The sequence below is a fragment of the Triticum aestivum genome, chromosome 6B, assembly GCF_018294505.1.
Source record: "Triticum aestivum cultivar Chinese Spring chromosome 6B, IWGSC CS RefSeq v2.1, whole genome shotgun sequence".
NCBI classification, from domain to species: Eukaryota; Viridiplantae; Streptophyta; class Magnoliopsida; order Poales; family Poaceae; genus Triticum; species Triticum aestivum.
This window is the reverse complement of record NC_057810.1, coordinates 431038903-431059648: the sequence shown is the minus strand read 5'-3', so window position 1 is coordinate 431059648 and position 20746 is coordinate 431038903. Positions and strand designations below refer to the sequence as shown.

General features: G+C 43.5%; 1 protein-coding gene and 1 long non-coding RNA gene across 9 annotated transcripts; one reads left to right on the top strand and one right to left on the bottom strand.

Annotated features, from left to right (window-relative positions):
• Nucleotides 1–5599: 5599 nt before the first annotated feature.
• LOC123137350 (B3 domain-containing protein Os02g0598200) lies at nucleotides 5600–10495 on the top strand. 3 transcript variants are annotated; one of them, XM_044557067.1, is made up of 7 exons: nucleotides 5600–5805; nucleotides 6423–7344; nucleotides 7527–8853; nucleotides 8964–9083; nucleotides 9180–9340; nucleotides 9912–10178; nucleotides 10276–10495. In XM_044557067.1, the coding sequence occupies exons 2-6, from the start codon at nucleotides 6436–6438 to the stop codon at nucleotides 10161–10163; spliced, it is 2769 nt and encodes a 922-aa protein (XP_044413002.1). In that variant the 5' UTR covers nucleotides 5600–5805; nucleotides 6423–6435; the 3' UTR covers nucleotides 10164–10178; nucleotides 10276–10495. The 3 variants fall into 3 exon arrangements, with proteins under 3 accessions (XP_044413002.1, XP_044413000.1, XP_044413001.1); XM_044557065.1 differs by having other exon boundaries at nucleotides 10270–10495; XM_044557066.1 differs by lacking the exon at nucleotides 5600–5805 and adding an exon at nucleotides 5812–6242 and having other exon boundaries at nucleotides 10270–10495.
• A 331-nt stretch (nucleotides 10496–10826) lies between these two features.
• Nucleotides 10827–20740, bottom strand: LOC123137352 (uncharacterized). 6 transcript variants are annotated; one of them, XR_006468109.1, is made up of 12 exons: nucleotides 20043–20740; nucleotides 19911–19965; nucleotides 19736–19803; nucleotides 19340–19415; nucleotides 17343–18654; nucleotides 16467–16689; nucleotides 14897–15076; nucleotides 13898–14021; nucleotides 13722–13791; nucleotides 13025–13142; nucleotides 12459–12614; nucleotides 10827–11398 (listed from the first exon to the last, which is right to left on the bottom strand). It is a non-coding gene; the product is annotated as an uncharacterized lncRNA (long non-coding RNA). The 6 variants fall into 6 exon arrangements; XR_006468107.1 differs by having other exon boundaries at nucleotides 12492–12614; XR_006468108.1 differs by lacking the exon at nucleotides 10827–11398 and adding an exon at nucleotides 11721–12091.
• Nucleotides 20741–20746: the final 6 nt, after the last annotated feature.

The window sequence follows — 20746 nt, the reverse complement described above, 5'->3', positions numbered from 1 at the left end:
GGACTCAAGTCTAGCAACGGGAGCGTAAGTCTCACCATAGTCCATACCTTCGACTTGTGTGTAGCCTTGGGAGACGAGACGTGCTTTGTTGCGAACTACTTGTCCATCTTCATCCTGCTTGTTGTGAAACACCCATTTGGTACCGATGATGTTGTGGTTGTTGTCGGGCTTCTCAACCAATGTCCACACTTGGTTCCTCTCAAAGTTGTGTCGCTCTTCATGCATAGCATTTATCCAATCCGGATCTTCCAATGCTTCTTCGACCTTCATAGGTTCAATGCTAGAGATGAAAGAATAGTTTTCACAAAAGTTAGCTAAACGAGTTTTAGAGTGAGTGATTCTCCCGGTTTGAATGTCATTGTAGATTTGCTCGACGGGATGATCTTTAGCAATTCTTGCTCGAACTCGTGAAAGCTTTTGCTTGTTTCTTGGTTGAACTTCTTCTTCATCTTCTTCTTCTTCTTGGCCTTCTTCATTGTTGGCGTTGTTGTTCTCTTGTCGTGGTGGAGAAGGAGGTTGTTGACGTTCATCTTGATGCACTTCCTCTTTTTCTTCATCTTGGTGTGTCCCACTTGTGGATGCTTCCGTATCAACTCTTGGTTCACCTTGTCGTGAAGTAGAAGCTTCCACTTGGACGGACGAGGTACTCTCCTTCACTTCCGTTGGACGAACCTTGCCAATAGACAAGTCTTGGATTGCTTCCGAAGGATCTTTATCTCCTACATCAATTGGCAATTGCTCTACTTGCGAGCCGTTAGATTCATCAAACTTCACATCTACCGTCTCTTCAACCTTTTGGGTGAAATTGTTGTAGACACGGTAAGTGTGAGAGTTTGAGCCATAACCTAGTAGAAAACCTTCATGAGACTTAGGAGCAAATTTAGAACGATGATGTTTATCAAGAATGTAGCACTTTGAGCCGAATACTCGAAAGTATCCAACTTGGGGTTTGTTACCGGTGAGGAGCTCGTATGTCGTCTTGCCGAGTAGCTTGTGAAGATACAGGCGATTTGTTGCATGACAAGCTGTCTCAATCGCTTCTGCCCAAAAATGCTTCGGTGTCTTGTATTCATCAAGCATCGTTCTCGCCATTTCGATGAGTGTCCGGTTCTTCCTCTCAACAACTCCATTTTGTTGAGGTGTGTACGTAGCCGAGAACTCGTGTGAAATCCCTTCTTCGTCAAGAAAGGTGTCCACATTTGCGTTCTTGAACTCCGTTCCGTTGTCGCTGCGAACCTTCTTGATCTTCACTTCAAATTGATTTTGGGCCTTCCTAGCGAAGTTTTTGAAGATCTTTTGGACCTGCGATTTATCATCGAGAAAAACACCCACGTAAAACTTGAAAAATCAGCAACTATAACTAGACCAAAAGAATTTCCACCGAGACTCTTGTAAGAGTTGGGACCAAAGAGATCCATGTGAAGTAGCTCGAGTGGCCTCCTTGTGGTCATAATGTTCTTCACGGGATGCCTTCCTCCAACCTGTTTACCTGCTTGACAAGCGCTGCAAAGTCTATCCTTATCAAATATGATATCGTTAACTCCAAGGATATGATTTCCTTTAATAAGCTTGTCAAGGTTTCTCATGCCAACGTGACCTAATCGTCTATGCCATAACCAACCTTTTGAGGATTTAGCGAGGAAGCAAGTTTTAGGTTGAGCCTTTTTAGTGAAATCAACAATGTATATATCACCTCTACGCACACCGGTAAAGACCATTTTATGATTGTCTCAACGAAACACTTGGCAATCTACTTCAGTAAATAGGACATTGAAACCGAAATCAGCAAGTCTAGATACTGAAAGTAAGTTGTATCCAAGAGATTCAACGAGCATGACATTTTGTATGGAGCTATCATGTGATATGGCCACCTTACCGAGGCCAACCACCTTACCCTTTGAGTTGTCACCGAAAGTGACATACTTTCGAGGACTATCATTTTCAGCAAGCTCACGAAACATGTCTTTATCTCCGGTCATGTGATCGGTACATCCACTATCAAGAACCCATTCCTTTCCTCCTGACATATATCCCCGAAGATTTGCCATAAGACCAAAGTGTCTCATTGCATCATCAAGATCGAAGTCACTATCATCATCCTCATCATAGTATCCATGTTCAACATCGTCATGTGGTGGATCAAATCCTAGAGAGGGTGATTCGTTAGAGTGAGTTTGACAATGATCTTGCTTATGAATTTTTATAGCTTCAGAAATAATATCACTAATAATCCCAACATCTCCTTTGGCACGCATAAGGTTTGTAAGCTCAAACAAACAATCACCAAACATAGGATCACTAGAATTCATCTTACTCAAAGCAATAGACTTATGGAGAATTTCATCAAGATTTTTCAAGGAATAATTTGGAAAGCGTTCCTCAAGAAATTTCCATATAGTGTAGGCACACTTAAGAGTAGGCAAACGTCCAATCAAGTTTCTAGGCAAGCCACTAGTGATAAGATTAACAGTTCTAAGATTCCTAATCATGTCAATTGACTCATCAGGAGTAGGATGCATAGGATCAACATGAGGTGCACAAGGGCTAGCAATGTACTTGTTCAAATGATATTGATTGAAAATTATAAGCATCTCATTTTTTCACTCATGAAAATACTCTCCATCAAGTATAGGCACTCTATGTCTAAGACTCCCCAAAGTAGACTCATCCATCTTCCTCCAATGGTGATTAAACCAAGGCAATGGAGATCAATGCTCTGATACCACTTGTAGGACCTTGAGAAGAGGTGTCTAGAGGGGGGTGATTAGACACTAAGTGACAAAGTAGTAGTTTTTAAGTTCTTAAAGTTGAGGTGAAGTTTAGGCACAAGTTTAACACTCACAATACATATCAAGCAAGCATGCAAAGAGTATATGAGCAGCGAAAAGTAAAGCATGCAACTTGCAAAAATGTAAGGGAAGGGTTTTGGAGGATTCAAACGCAATTGGAGACACAGATATTTTTGGCGTGGTTCCGATAGGTGGTGCTATCGTACATCCACGTTGATGGAGACTTCAACCCACGAAGGGTAATGGTTGCGCGAGTCCATGGAGGGCTCCACCCATGAAGGGTTCACGAAGAAGCAACCTTGTCTATCCCACCATGGTCATCCCCCACGAAGGACTTGCCTCACTAGCGGTAGATCTTCACGAAGTAGGCGATCTTCTTGCCCTTACAAACTCCTTGGTTCAACTCCACAATCTTGTCGGAGGCTCCCAAGTGACACCTAGCCAATCTAGGAGACACCACTCTCCAAGAAGTAACAAATGGTGCATTGATGATGAACTCCTTGCTCTTGTGCTTCAAATGATAGTCTCCCCAACACTCAACTCTCTCTCATAGGTTTTGGATTTGGTGGAAAGAAGATTTGAGTGGAAAGCAACTTGGGAAGGCTAGAGATCAAGATTCATATGGTAGGAATGGAATATCTTGGCCTCAACACATGAGTAGGTAGTTCTCTCTCAGAAAATATATGCTGGAAGTGTAGGTTCAGTCTGATGGCTCTCTCCACGAATGAAGAGGAGGTGGAGGGGTATATATAGCCTCCACACAAAATCTAACCGTTACACACAATTTACCAAACTCGGTGGGACCGAATCAACAAAGTCGGTCGGACCAATTTAGTAAACCTAGTGACCGTTAGGATTTTCGGTGGGACCGACATGCAACTCGGTAGGACCGATATGGTTAGGGTTAGGGCATAACGTACTCTCGGTGAGACCGATTACACAAACTCGGTGAGACCGATTTTGGTAATTAGCTTTCCAGAGAGTTGGTCAGGCAAACTCGGTTGGACCGATTACACAAACTCGGTGGGACCGATTTTGGTAATGAGTCAACCAGGAAGTTTGCATTGTAATCTCGGCAGTACCGATTTCTCAAACTCGGTGAGACCGACTTTGATAATGGACATACACAGAGAGATTACAATCCCATCTCGGTGAGGCCGAGATCCCTATCGGTGAGACCGATTTGCCTAGGGATTGTGGCAGTGGCTATGTCATCTGAACTCGGTGGCGCCGGATAGAAAGAATCGATGGGGCCGAGTTTGACTTTAGGTAAAGGACATATGTGTGGAAGTGGGAAAGTAGTTGAGGGTTTTGGAGCATATCACTAAGCACTGTGGAGCAAGAAACTCATTAAGCAACACCTCATCCCTCCTTGATAGTATTGGCTTTTCCTATAGACTCAATGTGATCTTGGATCACTAAAATGTAAAATGAAGAGTCTTGAGCTTGAAGCTTGAGCCAATCCTTTGTCCTTAGCATCTTGAAGGAGTTCCCACACCCTTTAGTCCATGCCACTCCAATGTTGAATTTATCCGAAACATACTAGATAAAAGTGTTAGTCCAACAAGAGATATGTTGACATTAATTACCAAAACCACATAGGGAGCACTTGTGCTTTCACCATGCCGCGAACCACCGCTAATCCTCCCCGTATGCGCTTTGCCTCCTCGGGCAGCGCCGCATCGGCCCAAGGCGTCTGCCACTGCTCCTCCCCCTCCACGCTCAGCCTCCTCACGCACCCTTTCGTTCCGCCTCCTTCGGGGATGGCGGGGGCGGGAATTGGTCCGCGGACCACCGTCGTGCCGCTAGGAGCACCAGCCCGAGCCGTGACGAGGAGTTGCCGACAACCACCATGAGGAGACAACGAGGTCGTGGGATTTGGTTTGGAAATGAGAGAAGTGAGGGAGGGAGTGAGAGGAGTGGGGGAGAAAAGGTGATCCCCGTTCGCGTGGTTTGTGAATTAGCGAACGCTTGCGCAAAATGACGTGGCGACCACCCTTGCTTCAAGATCCGTGTTGGCCATCTGACGGCCAAGTAGACGTTCGCTGGAGATTGCAAAACAACTGACGTCATATAATATTTTCCTAATATATTGCATATTGGGTTTCACGGAGATCGATCTTCACAACTTTGACCAATTTTATTAATAAAAATATCTATGTCCACTATACCAAATATATAACATATGAAAATATATTTCATGATAAATCTAATTGTATTGACTTGGTATTCTATAGATACTGTACACTTTTTCTACGAACTTGATCAAAATTTGCAAGATTTGACTCTATAGCATGTTTACGCTGCGGAATTGCCTTACATACGATCTTTTCTCATCTGATTCTGTACGACAAGAGAGGTTTGGTTCAATCTGATGTAGCCCACAAACCCAGACCAGTCTTATCGTACACAACTTCGGATGAATCTCATTGTTCATGTAGCAATGCTCTTTATGCCGGATGAGGCAAGTGAATGGCCCGGTGCGCAGAGTCCAAAAACCGTGAAACCTCTCCTCGAGGCGCAGAACGGCAGAAGACCAACAGTCACGGATGGTCTTCCCTCCACTGCCAATTCGAGCTTTGCTTTAAACCCTTCCCTCACTAACAGGCGGGCCCCGTGTCCACCCACCGGTGGAGACCCATCCCTCCCGTTGTGGGGACTCGTATTTTGCGCTTAGTCCGCAGCCGCGGCAACAAATACGAGGCGTCGCGCTTTTAGAGTGTGCTTGGATACGTTTTAGTCCCATGACTAAAAGTAGTGGGACTAAAACTTGTTAGCTTCACCCATGATTGGATTCAAATACTAAAGAGACTAAAATCAAGTTATTGAGCATTTATTATTCTTCAAACCCTCCAATTCAGAACTCGCATGTGTTAAAGGATCCAAGGGACTATTTTTAGTCTGACTTTTTCACCCGGATCATCCTGCCTTTGGCAGAAAGGCGCATTTTACTGGCGAAGATACCCCCTGATGCTTTCTTGATTTGGTGGGGGACTCAGCTCGCCCGGAGCCGGAGGTGAGGGTTTTTGATTTGTTCGTTTGGGCGTTCCATGGGTGGGTTAATCGTCCGGGTTTCTTTGATCTTCGACTTCCTGGAGCCAAAAGAAGCAGCGCTAGTTCTCCTGGGACAGATTTGTTGTGGATTTTCCGTCTGGTGTTGGTTTTTTTTATTGGATGTGTTGAAAGGGGCAAGTAATCAGAAACCTCACCCTTCACATTCTCATCTGCCCCGTCTCTGTCCGGCAAATGCCCCGGGGGCCTCCGCCTATTTCTCCCGACCTGGAAGAGCAGCCCTTTTTTTCGCGGCGGGGGCGTGGGGTTCGCCTTCTCCGCCGTCAGAGATAGAGAGAACAGAGGGGAGAGCTCGTTCTGCTCCGTGCATCCAATCGTCGGGTGGGGCAAGGGCACATCGGTCATTTCAAAATCTGTGTTTAGAGAGGGATTATAGTCTCTGTAAGTCAAATGTCAAATAGTATTTTCAAACGGGCATAATGTGCAATTGCAAAGTACTTTACTCCCTTTTTTTGCAAAGTACTTGTACTTCTGTTAGTATCATAAATGTACACTTTTTTTGTTTCTTTGAGGTTCAAGAGATGATTAATCGGCTTTTTGTGCTGTCAATTGTTTGGGCAGGAGAAGGGAGAGGATGAGTAGTGGTGAGCTGGCACGCCAGGACCGACCCAGGAGCCGTGACACGGAGATGGAATGCGAGGAGGAGGAGGATGAGACGTGCAAAATGCTCAGCGAGGAGGAGGAGGATGAGGAGGAGGAGGTGGAGATGTGGGACAAGAAGGTGCAGAGCCGGAAAGCATCCACTGGAAGCCTGGAGAAGGGGAGGAGAATGGAAGAGCCCATCGAACTGAGCGATGACGCCGATGACAATGAGACGATAATGGAAATGTCGAAGAAGGCAGCCAATCACAAGGAGAAGAAGAGGATGCACAATGACGATGGTGGCCATAAGAAGAAGAAGAAGAAATCTATGAGCAGCCATGGTGGTGACAAGAACACATATAGTGCCGATCGTGACAAGGATAAGAGGAGGGACATGCTGCTCTCGCCCAACAGGAACAAGGACCCTTTCCATTTCAAGGAGAAGAGCGGGAAAATGCCGAGCAGCCACAGCGGTGAGAGGAAGATGCACCGTGGTGATCACCACAATGATAACAAAGGCAGTATGATGTGGAGGTCTGAGTATGGCAAGTACAAGGGGATGCAAAAAAAGGAAATGAAGAAGGATAAGAAACCGTGGCCCGTGCATAACGGTGGCAGCAGGGAGGGGGAGAAGAAGAAGACAGCGCTCGTTCTATCCAAGGAGGGCAAAATGCCTATGCTGCACGACAGCAGCAACAAGGGAAACAAGAGGTCAATGATGTATGATAAGGCGAAGAAGCTGCGGACCAGTGACAAGGATGAGAAGGCGGGGAGTTATGACAGAAAGAAGACAATCCCGGGCAACGCAGGGCACAAGGTGCAAAGTGATCTCAAAGAGAATAAAAAAGTGAAATTTAGATTCTCCAAGGTTATTCAAAGCGAACATTTCGAGGAATTCCTGGTATGCATAATGTCATCAATTTTGCTCTTCATCTGTTTTCATTATGTTATCATGAATTTGAGTTGAGGTGCATTTTCTCTCGCTCATATTAGTATGACCTTTTTTACCCTCTTTTATATCCCTTCACTTCTTTGTGTGTACCATTATGATGGTGTTTAATCGGTGTGCGCGCTGATGTGCAGTTGATACCACCAGAGGTGGCAGAGGCACCCAAAATGGTGGGCTTCACTAATCGTCAGGTATGTCTTGAGGACTCAGAGGGGAAGTCTTCAATGGTCAGGCTATCAGTGGTAGATGGTTCCCTAGCTTTTTATCAGGGGTGGAACAATTTTGTTTCAGACCATTCAATTAAGTGGGGTGAACTCCTTGTGTTCGAGTACACTGGCCGTTCAAAGTTTTTTGTGTGGGTCTTCGGTGCGAATTCTTGGGAGAGAGCATCTTTCAGTGTTGAAAGGCGAGGTGAAGAGAAGAAACGGAAAGAGAGTAGCCATGCACCTGATGGTTTGGTCCCATGTCATACGTTTCGGTGCTCTAGAGACATAAATGGTCATCACTATGTTTCTGGTGAATATATTGGGAGCAACAGGCCGAAAACAAAGCCTGATGGATATACAGATAATGCTGAGGTTTCTCCCAGTAATTTAGTCGCTAAATCTATGAATGCAGTTCCAGGGACACGTCGTATGTCTGCCAATTCAACACAAGATCCTAATGGAGTAGTAGGCGGGATCGTACGTGGATCCTCAATGGCTCCAGATAACAAAGATGGACATTTGGCGAATGGGAAGCACACAGCAAATGCTATTTTTCCATCATATATCAAAGATACTACAAGGAGCCCTGAAATAATTGTAATGGCTGATGAAGCTCCTTTAGCACAAGAAAATAATGACGCAGTGGCTCTTGATAACAAAAAAGCAAATCTGAGCATTGGAGAGTGCAAAACGAAGTGCGATGCTTCAGTAACGTGCAACAATGAAAAAATAACTAGGTTTGAATTAGTCCCAGTTACTACTGATGCAGCTCCTTTGTCACAAGAAAATGGTGATGCAGTCGAGCTAACCTCATTTGTTGGTCACATAGAAGATTCAGTCATGATGAAGGAATCTACTTCGGCAAAATGTGCAGAAATACACGGTTCAGGCGAAGATTTAAGGAGGAAACAAGAAGGAAATACAGTTCGATTAGAATGCACTGCTGCTGTGGACAAATTTCCTAGCAATAACAAGATGGACACCAATGGAAATGCTTGCAGCAAATATGAATATCCAGGAGGTTTCCAGTGCTTGGAGAAATGGAAGGAGGCTACTGTGAGTGGTCGAGAGGCTCTTGATGGCAGTGGACTGATTAGACCTGAAAAAACACGGAAAACTGAGGAGAAATCGGTTGGTGCAATGGGAGTAAACCCTGTTGAACGCGGGTATGATGGTACTCACTCCTGTGTGCCTAGCCAAATATCAGAGTCTGGGCTTACTAGGACGAAGACTGAACATTCTGTCAATGGAAAAGGTGAAAGGATGCCTTACCATAATTTTCTAGAGCTGCTGCAACTACTTATTACTTTCTTTAATAGGGAATTAAGTTCACATTTTATAGCACATATACATTTTTGTTTGTAGGCGCTACTGGTAAACCTGAAACAAAAATAGAGCAAGTGGGACCCGTGGGAAGCATTGGATGCAGACAGGAAAGGAACAATATTTCTATAAGTGCCAATCGTGCAGTTGCACGTCAGACAGGTGAACTGATTCTATCTGGTTTTTCAGTGTAGCATCAGAGAGGTTTGCCAACTAGGCAAGGCATTTCTTATTTAACACTGAGATTTTCCCATGCAGAACATCATTTCTTCCGACAGGAAGATACGAAGTCTAGCAATCCTGCGCCCCTGGTGCCTTTGCTGCCTGTCAAGGTTGAAGTTTCGGAGTTAGATGATCATTGTCCCGTATTGAAGGCCAATTTACAGTTCGTCGTCCCTTCTACCGCTCAGACAAGGCTTGTGAGTTGTTTAGACACCATAAATAGTCTTCTTTTGCTGTTTCACCATTACTACTGTTTTACTACTCCCTCCGTCCAGAAATACTTGTCGAAGAAATGGATAAAAATGGATGTATCTAGAGCTAACATACGTCTACATACATCTATTTCTCCGACAAGTATTTCGGGACAGAGGGAGTACTACTTTCATGTCTGTTTGCTTTAGTATATTGTGGTATAAGACATCCATCCACCAAGGTCACTATACTATACCTAGCTATCTTAGTGCTTTTGAAGGTTGTTATAGAACATATGCTAAGATCGCTGTATCACTTGCTGTGGTTCAAAGCTAAAGTTTTAAGCGTGCGTACAAAGCTTGTGAGATTGTTGATGAAGATGGAAAATTCATTATGCTGTGCCGTGTAACCACCACATCAGATCTCATCTCTCCAAATGTTATTATGAGTACATCTTCATCCTCGTGTAGTCTTGTGTTGAGGTTTATCAGGTCCTTGTGGTTTCAGTCTTGGCACCATTTAGCTGCGCCTCACCAACCATTTACTATCTATCAACTTGTTGTATCTTCATTGTAGGAGTTACCCGATCCACTCTCCAATGCTGTTGGGCGCAAAGGGAGGCTAGACCGGAACATTGTAATGCTGAAGGATCCTATGAAGAGACTATGGCCGGTGTTCTACCATGAGACCTCCTTATTCGTGGGCTTCACCGGTGGCTGGAAATCTTTCGTTGCAGCAAACAAGCTTGAGGCGGGGGATCTCTGCGTGCTCCTGATGGACCTGGATGAAGATGAGCTAGTGTACAATGTTCAGATCACCAGGAAATGAGGGCATTGCTCTTTGGTAAAGCTTTCATCCTAACGCTTTCAGATTTTTTTATAGCCGGGCAACATTTATTTTGTCTAACACCTGTTAATCTCCCCTGATGCTGTAGAGGCAGTGATCGGCATCATTAAGGAACATGCTTCTGTTCTGTGTGGCTGGAAAACTTTTGACGAGGATGCGGTATACATCTTTGTGTGTGTGTATAGTTCGACCCTGGAAGACGCTGGCTGGTCGGTGTATTTTGTAAGACTGACAAGCATCCTGGAAATGTGAAACTCAAGCAAGGGACATTTTATTTTGGAGAAGTGAAGCAGGAAGCTGTATGCCTTGTAGCATCAAGTTGGTCGTTTCGCTTTTGCTCTTTTGTTTCTTGACTGGATCCCGTGGTTTGAAACCTTGGATCGGTTTGGGTAGAACCATGACCATGTGTTTCGGCCCGTCAGTGAGTGATGTGCTGATACTAAGTGGTCGTGGTTCATGTCTCGGCCCAGATGGCAAGCCTCATCAGACAGAAAGGGTGCTAGTAGTAAGTACTTCCAACTTTGTTGGAAAGTCAAACCTTTTTAGGTTTGGCCGTATTTATACAATAATGCACCAACATTTATGCCATCAAATTAGTAGCATTAGATTCATCATAAAATATATTTTCATCATATACCTATTTGGTTTCATAAACATTGATATATTTTTGCACAAACTCAGTCAAACATTGAGATAGTTTGACCCTCCAACAAAGTTGGAAGTACACTTTTTAAAGGATGGAGGGAGTAGATTTCTGTGGTCGCCTGAATTTCCATATGATTGGTTGGTTGCCATCAGATTAATACTGTGCTCTCAGAAGTAGGGCCTGCAGAATGCCCAGCTCCAGCTCCCCCCGTGGTGGCCGCGGCGTCACCCTCCATCTGCCCAGATTAAATGCGTCTTAATGGCTTAGCGCTTAATGCTTGAGACGGGACCGCGGCGTGCCGGGGGAATCATTTTCAAGAGGAGGAGTTGGGCAGGGGTTGGCGGTTTGTGCGTCGCCGCCTGCCATCTGCGATCACCTTCTTAATTTCAGGTCATCAAACCCCCCAACGCCCCCGACCCAAACCAAAACCCCCTCAGGCCGCTTGTCTCCCATCGCATTCACACGGAGGGACAAGACACATGTTCTCCAACACTAGCGTTCCGTGGAAACGCCTTCTTCTTTCTCCTCCTCTTCTTCTTCTTCTTCATATCTACTAGATCGGGTTCGCGCCCTGGCGCGAGGGTGCCGGTCCCAACATTTTTAAAACAGGTAATGCTAAGTCAGTATTAACCCAAGTTTAATATATGCAATCATAATGGATAACATGCAGTGAAGAATATGATAGGAGCAGGACATAGATGTGCGGACAGTTTTAAAAGTGAACGAACATTTTTGAAACATGTTAACAAATTTCAAAATTATAGTAATATTTTAAAAATATGTTAACACTTGTTAAGTTACACAGAAAAAGGCTATAATAGTCAACAATGCAAGTCTCTTCAAACAAGAAACCCAACCCGTCCGACACTTATCCATCACCACCAAGTGCTTTGTAATAGAAATATCAGCCAAAATATGCACTACTGATTATCTGAACTGGAGCATCATATTTTGAAGAAGAAACAGGAATATATTTAATAGACAACATACTGAACTTGGTTCACAGTACACGACATTCCTTACGATATGAGCCTTGTAAAAAGAAAAGATGTATTTACTATATCATCTATCATTCTAGCATAGCGAGTACAGCCTTAAGATAAAGAGACGATTCACAATGGAGTTGACAGATGCCACGAGGACGATCAAGAGTACATAATCAGTTGGGCTACAAAGCAGCAGAGCAAGTCTGTGAATAGATCGTACAAGCCGCTTTCACATTTACAAAGGGAAGAATCCTGGCACAAAGACTTTGTGGACCTGACTAAATAGAAATCCTAATCAGTATGTAAAAGCGGAGATAAAGTCATAACTAAATAGAAATCAAAAGCTACTACATCTACAAAAAGTACAGTTTGTGCCATGGAGTTAATAACTACTTAATATTGGATATAAACAGCAAATATAAAAAAACTGCTACCTGTCCATCATTTCCACATTCTTACATCTGAGACATACTTTTAAAACCGCAAGCTCCTCAACTCACAACAGAAAATAAGAAATGTGACTCGATCGTCCGTTTTCAGGGAAACAACATGACACACATAATTAAGGATCCATCCGTGATGAAGAATCAAGTTTATAACCAATGGATGGCAAGAAATAAATGATCTCTAGCAAAGCAATCTTACATGGCTAATAGAGTGGAGGTTGAGAAACCTCACCGTCTGACATCAGCAGGAGGAGCTCAAGTGGGCCTTGGAATCGCCCGTGCTGCCATGGAAGTTCTATGCACCGCGAGCAGTCCCAACGGCGCTTTCACTTCATATGGTGTGATAACCTGAACTCTGTACATCAAGCAATAATCTTATTGTTACCACTCTTTTCACAAACAAATAGTAGCAAGCATAGCAGTTATAGGCACGTTCATACATCCGATCAATAACAACATCATGCCCAGGCGTATCACCACTCTTGTGCCAATGGCATACCAGCAGGAAAGTATCAGTACATGGTTTATTAGCATGATATGAAAACATAAATCCATAAATAGTCAAGAAGAGGGGGTGGGGTGGGGTGTGTCAAGCGAGTTTGCTCGGGGACTGGAGTTTGGATGTCGCAAGGATGAAGAAAACCTCTACTGTCAACCAAATGGGAGCGGCCGGTGTTCTCAATGTCCATGTACTTTGCCTGACTTCCATGACGTAGATGTAGAAGAGACCAAGAGAGGAGAAACAGATGGGAGAGGATATCTTACCTATCTCGGTCGAAGATCAGCACGGACGAGCGGTTGCCAGTATTGTCCCTCGATCAACCTGACTGATCCAGGCGCGCCGTGGCTGAGAGCGTCAGTTCGAGCCGCCGCACCGTGGAAACTGGAAACGGGAACCGTAAAATGTGGTGACGGAGCTGAATGATACAATAAATGCATATGCATATATGAAACAAAAATAGATGCTCGATTAGTGCATATTCAGAACATGGAACGGGGAATAGCATCATGATGCTTCCCATTCATTGATATAACACAAATAAACAAAAAGATAGATGTCAGTCAGTGGTGATCCTGCCCGGACTGCATGATACACTACCTCATTATTATGGTACTAAGCTGATTTCCATGCAATGTTCTCAGTTCTTATAATCCTCTAATCTTCAAGTTAAAAAATCATGCATACATAGTACCGATGTGAGCAACTGTCTAGCAAGATTTAATATAATAACTTGCCACCATTGAGAGTGTGGGACTCTGTTCTGGTTTCTACAACTCTGTTCACCCAGTAGTCTGATTCTAAGTTGATTTTTATGACTCTGTTCACCTAGAGTTAGGGGAGAAATGGCATGACAGATCAGAAAATACTAATACAAATATAATAACAGAATATGATACATGCAGCATTTCCTCAGTAACTATCTCTCCATAGTATAACTGGATCCGGAAGAGAGAAAGATACCTCTGGGAGCGGTGCAGTACGTGCAGGATGTCGTGGTTAGCTTCATTGAAGAAGAAAACAGATTGAAGACCTAGGAAAGGATAGAATAGTCAGGCAAAAGAGAAAAGGGTCTAAGGAGAGATCAACCACGACCGAATAAGCGGCGCAGGGAGAAAGGCAAGAGAAGAAGAGCTCACCGAAGAAGAAGGTATAGTGTTTGGTCCCTGCAGCAGGCTAAAAGAAAAGGACCGAGTAGAAATGCCTTAGTTGGCGAGAAGGCTGCTGGCCGAAAGACGAATGGGCCTCCGTGTGTTATCTTGACTATTTAATGAACCACACAAATTAATAATTGACTTTAAATTGATGATGGCAAGTTCTTAAAAATATCAGGAAATGCACAAAAATCAAAATACTCATATAGCGCTTAGTGAAAGTATTTCCAGCCGCAAACAAAAGCCTTGCAAATCCCTAATTCTATAAATTCATTTTGCCAGTAACAATAGTTTCCTAATTTGATTTGTAGGGTTTATTTAACTTCCAGAATGTATATTCTTTTATTTTATATCGTTTAAACCAAACCATATCAAGTTCATACATTAGCATCACATGATATGGACATAAATGATTAAAAGTATGAACTATACTTTGTTTTCTTCTGAAGCTCTATATTTGTTCATACATCAGCATTAGTGCTAGCAAACAGCAAGCAAAAATAGAATGATCTTAAATTTATTGAAACAACATTTTACTCATGAACCAGACTAAATGGTACGGCATATGATATATAGCTCCAATTAATGGATTTCTAGTATGAAGGCAAAACTTTATTATAATATGAATCTGATGCATGCCCATAAAGCTACACAATCTACATTTACATGTCAGCTTCTTGTGCAATCTGAGCAGACACATAAAAACAAGTTGGGAGAGATAAATATGAATCAGCAAACTGACAACAACATATACTGTTGCTGCTTGGAGTATAAATGACTACAGTTTTAGATGATTAAAAAATAGAGTATAGATAGATCTTTATAGTACGGGAAACATCAAGGCAACTCTAATAACAATGTAGAAATTAACTTCAGTACTAAGTACTAACACGATGATTTTGTATGTAAGCAGCAAACCATAAGAGCCCTGATCTTGATGAAAAGAAGCAAAACAATTAAGCATTAGATGAGATGGAGGCGTACTGTCTTTCGGGACGTGGAAGTGAACGAAGAACTTTTGCATCGCCGCTGCGGCCGCCATTCTGCTGCACGAGCGGCAGCAGCGTGCCCCGGACATCCCGGAGCTGATCCTGTTATCCCGCCACCGCAGCAGGTCGCCAACGACCTCGTCGAACCAGATTCGCGCGGCACCGGCCGGTCAACCTGGATAAGTTGAAAAAAAATCATATAAGTCCATTTTTTTCTAGCATTAGGCTTGCAATTTAAGAGATATTGCCATCCATTTTTTTCGAGATTTTGGGGATGTGTATAGTGTAAAATTATAGATCGCTCAGGCTTTGAGTGGGGCTGAAAAAGTGATATGAACTTTATCTTCTGTTTATACTTCAAAAAATCTAATTATGTCTCTGATGTGATATCGGTAATGTATCTTTTCATTGCTTGTGCCTTCATGTATTCCTTTTATACAGCACATATAAAGACAGAGGCATTTTCAAAATGAAGGTAAAAGTGCTCCGAGACCACATAAGAGACATAATATGTTTTTTTTTATATTTACATGTAAAATTGCAGCTTAGTTTGGTCTGTTCCCTTGAAAGAAAATGTAATACCCAGCTCAACATTAGTAATACAAATCCATCTTCCACCAAACTACTGCTTAAGAAATTTACATGGCATACAAACATGGCAAAAGTAAATTTGCACATAGAAAATGATCAAAAATAAAAAATGGCGTTCACTGAATTCTGAAAGGATGTTCCTCCACAGAACACAAAGCCTATGGGCTCTCCCTTGCCTCTACCAAAAAAATCTTTTTGCTTAAGAAATTTTAGGTTTTTTAATCTGGCAAAATCTGATTTGGTAGTGCCTATACATCAAAAAATGTTTATCGACAAAAAAACTATGTGATGCAGTATTTACACAATCCAATATTTTCATATAGGGTCAGCACCAAAGAAACAATTCTGATGCACTGAGATAAATAATTCCAATGTACTTGTTCATATGAATGTTTGGGTGTTTCCACGAGCATGTTTGGGTGTTCTTACAATGCTGAAATTCTATTATTAAGACCAGTGCAATAAGCCATTAACCGACAGTTTTATTTATTATTCTATCATAATGGCTATACTATCCAAGAGCTATCACTCCCCCTAATTTTCTGTCTCGGAGAAGATGCACATTGGTCCATCAAAATAAAACACTAAAGCCTGGAGCTCGTTAGGAGGCAGTGATATCCCAACATGCAGCTAGCCGAAGATCACCTAAAGAAGGGACTATAGTACCATATAGTTGGAGTTGAATCATTGAGTTACATGCCTGGGAATTTGAATGGGACTCTAAATAATTCCCTGGGTTCAGAACAAGGCGCCTATACCTCCCCTCTTGTAGCAATTTACTCTTTATAATTCACTTCATCAAGTTCTAGCTATCTCTCTCCCAAATTGAGGGATGGGGCAGCAAATATTCATATGCTCACTTCAACAAGTTCTAGCTATCTCTCTCCCAAATTAAGGGATGGAGCAGCAAATACTCATATTCTCATGGGAAACAAGAAGGCACGAAAAGAGAAAAAGGAGTGAGGAATTTTTACCTGCGCCACAAGGCTCGCAAATCTGCGTCGCCCTCCGCCAAAAAGCAGTGCGAAGATGTCCGCCTCCTTGTCCTGGCCACGGTTCTTGTGGATGGCGCCCATGGATTTGAGGTGGGGTGACTTCAATCCCCTCCCTTGATATGGCTTGCTGTTGCCTTTTGAAGTTTGTCCATGGAGAAGAGAAGCGGAGGTCGTTGGCCCAGCACCGCACAGGAGCAGACGACTGAGCCTCCACAAAATGTAGCACAAATCAAGTAGAAGAAGAGACATAGAGCACAATAACTTTTAAACAAATATCAGCTCCATACGATAATTGTGGTGCTAAAACAAATATTTGTGGTGCAGGCTTAGGATTGATTTAATTCTTCTTTACAAAAAAGAGGTAGAGAAGCCGTGAGTTATGATATAATAAAGACTAACTAAGTAACAAACAGTGTAAGAAAGCAAATTGCTGTGTAAGAGACCATTATTTAATCTTATGATCACACTCAGTAGCAAATGGCTCTAAGGATCAGCGGCTCATACTCAGGAAAACGCTCAGGAAAAATGACATACTAAACCTAGGGCCGGCTCTAGGATTTCAAAGGCCCCAGGGCGAACTCCACCGATGGGCCCAACAGAGAGAAAATTCCAATTCAATACGTCCAAAATTGATCATTTCTGAAGCTACAATAAGCCGAAACTAACAGCATCAGACCATAGAGCCCAAAAAATCCTAATACTTGGAATCTAGCCAAACCAGAGAGCACAAAAGGCCCCTGTATTTGGAATATAGTCTCAGTCCAACAGCATCTCCAAATAGAGAAGACAAAAAATCTACAAGCCCGGGCCTACAAACAAACAAGAACAGAGAAAGGAGAGAGAGAAGGGGTAGACCTTCACTTCCCTGGACGAAGACAAATCCAGTTCCGCTGCCTCGTGCGCTGACTGGCGTGTGGTGGTGAAGAGGTGGCTGGGCGTTGAGGTATTTTTCGAGTGGAGAGCTCCCAATTGAAAGCACATCAAGCAAAGAATTAGAAAACAGAAGTACCGAACAAATTAATTAACATTAAAACACCATTTCCTCATATAATTAGAAACTGGAAATTGGGAGCCGACTGAATAACCAAATTAATCTAGCAACCAAGAATAACATTTTGATTCGCAGAACTACAACCACAATACGCATGGACCCTCAAATGATCTTTTTCTAATCAACCATGCGACCAGTTGACAAAATGAACTGCAGGAGTGACGGCCATTCCTGTAGTCCAAATCACAATGATTCCACTTAAAGAAATATGATACTCAAAGCTCACAGTTTGTGCTATCTAATCTGTGAGATTCTCCCAGTGAAAACTGGATAACTTCAAAAAAAAAAGGGCAACCTGGTGCATGTAGCTCCCGCTTGCGCAGGGTCCAGGGAAGGGTCCGACCACTTTGGGTCTATAGTACGCAGCCTTTCCCTACATTTCTGTAAGAGGCTGTTTCCAGGACTTGAACCCATGACCTCATGGTCACAAGGCAGCAGCTTTACCACTGCGCCAAGGCTCCCCTTCAATAAATGAAAAATATCACTAAATGTGTGCTTGAAAAATGACAAAGCTCACAGATTTAGTTTAGATTTACCTAAACTAAATGTGTGCTTGAAAACTTAAAGTAAATGACAAATATCACTAATAATACTACCATATGACTTCTTGATCAAAATAAAAAAGAATGGACAAAATATAAGAAGATTCATGTACCAAACAGAACTGGGGGTCTCCTAGTCCCACGTTAAACATTCAGTCATAAAATGTATTATTTATCAGGTTTCCAATATCATAAGGGGTTAACAATCACACTGTCAATGTAAGTTACTGCATGCCTTTCTTTTGCTTTATATGAACTGAATTTTTTTTATGAAATACTCGCAGTTCATAACAATCTCAAACCTTAAAAGTGAAAGGTTTCAGTTCTCATTCAACCACTTGCTTAGTCATCCACCACATATAAGTTACGTTTCTGAACAATCGAACACGAAACAGAGAAGAGGGAGGAGGAGCGAGCTGTGGTGAGCTAGTTGTACCTGCTTGAGCTGGCCCCTCCTCTCGGAGAGGACGACGATCTGGTCATTGAGCATCTTCCATGGTGTTGTCCTTCAAGCGGATCTTGATGATGTTGATCGCTTACTTCCTGCTGCCAGCCAAGTGGCACCCCTTCAATGCTGAAAAAGTACATGGAAAAGCAATTACAAAAATATAGTAAGAATAAAAAGAACTTCCAAACTGTTATCTTCATAACCAGCAAGAGAACTGAAATGTCCCACTTTCATGAAGCTGAGAAAATTTAAAAAGTACAGCAAAGGCATAAATGGAGCATGACCCTGAGCAAAATGTAAAAAAATACAGAAAATCTATTAGGTGGCAACCATGTGGACCGAGGAAGTAACTAAGGGACTAATTGAACAAAAAACAATTTAAAGGGAAACCAACAAAGTAATCAAATAAAGAACAAATTATCACATCAAGATGCTAACAAGACATCAGTTTTTTTTTTGTAGATTTGGGAATCCTACAATAGTATAGAGAACACTTAATATTTAGGGAACTAAGAGAGTGGAAGATCTAAGGAGGCAAGGAATCATGGGATCCTATCTTTCCCTCTATACTTTTGTAGAACCAAACTGTAGCAAGAGATAAGCATATCTTGGGATTACTTGGCAGAAAAAAGTACAGGAATGCACTGATTGTCACTATAAGTATGGCCATGTAAGGGTCATCATTATCTTATTATTCTGGTAGTGATCCTAAAACAATCATTATATTAAGCATGGCTGATAATATGTTCCTATAACAGATAGCAACATAAATGACTCAGCATTCGGTACATGAGAGCTAAAGCAAACTTACAACAACATCCTGCATGATTTTAATAGCCTCATCGATCTTTTGCTGCTCCTCTTTGATTTCAGCAACTTCCTATAAACTGGGAGTAGAAGAGAAAAAAAATTATGGTGCATGACTGATCTTGCTCCCTGTTGACCGATTTCATATGTGTGGTATAAATAAACAAAAAAAATATTATAGTTGGCACTGAAACAGTACATTAGAAACAAAGCATGATAATATGCACAAACCCTAAGGAGGGCTAAACATGGGAGGATATATATCTAGATGTTAATTGCTCATCGTAGCGCATTCTTGGACAAAGAGCTCTCATTAACAATAACATAAATATTCCTGAAGAAATGCTACTACTCTTGCAAGGAGAAAAAACATGTGAAACAGTAGCGCAACCAAGTGTACCTTGAGAGGGGCTAGTGCTTCGGAAGGATGCAACAGGGATGTCCATGTTTCATATTGTGCTCATCCACCTGCAATATACATGAACCTGAATTACATAATGCAGAGAAACAAAATTGTAATTAGGCCACCCATATATTTCTCAAAGACATGGTAGACTCGTGTAGTGGGTCTCAACCTGGAGAAATTATCAAGCACCCAACTAACTACAAGGCTAGCAGCAGCATCAGTTCCTGAAACAGATCGAAACATGTCAGAGAGAGAGAGAGAGAGAGAGAGAGAGAGAAGAATAGGGGGCGGGGAAGGAGACCTTGATATGGTGCATCCATGGCGGCGGCGGTGTGGTACGAGGTTGACGGCCGCGTCCAGCTCGACGACGGCGCGGATTAAGAAGCCCCCACCGTGGCGGTGGCAGATCTGGCCGCCGCCTGGGGAGAGGCCGACGGTAGGGGGAGGGAGAGGGTGCGGTGGTTGGGGCAGGGACGGCGACGAGGGGCAGGAGGGAGCCGCGACCGCGCGGGAGGGAGAGGCGGCTTGGTCTCCAGCACAAGCGGCCCGCTTCGCTCGGCCTCCTCCCGGCGATGGTGACGGCCAGTAGTGGCAATGGCGATGACGGCGGAACAGAGACCGGGGAGGGGAGGGGAGTGGCGGCTGGGAAGGGAGGGGAGGAGCGAGCACGGGAAGGCACGGGGATGGGGCGGCTAGGGGCGGTGGGCTGCGGTGCTTCTCTGAGGGCGGCGGCGCGAGGGGGAGGGGGCAGCACCACGAAGATGGCCGCCGCCGCCGCCGCCGCCCACGCCACCCACTTCTTCCTCCACCACTCGCCGTCCATCGCCGCCGCCCGCCGCCCTCCAAGCTTCTCTGCTCTCCCCTTCTCCTCCCCCTCGAAATCTTTCCCTCTCTGGATGCAGTCGAAATCTTTCCCCAAGGCCGGGTGGCGGCGGGAAGGAGGAGAGGGAGGCGCTGGTGGGGAGGAGGAGGCGGCGCGGGCGGGAGAGGAGCCGGCCGGAGGGG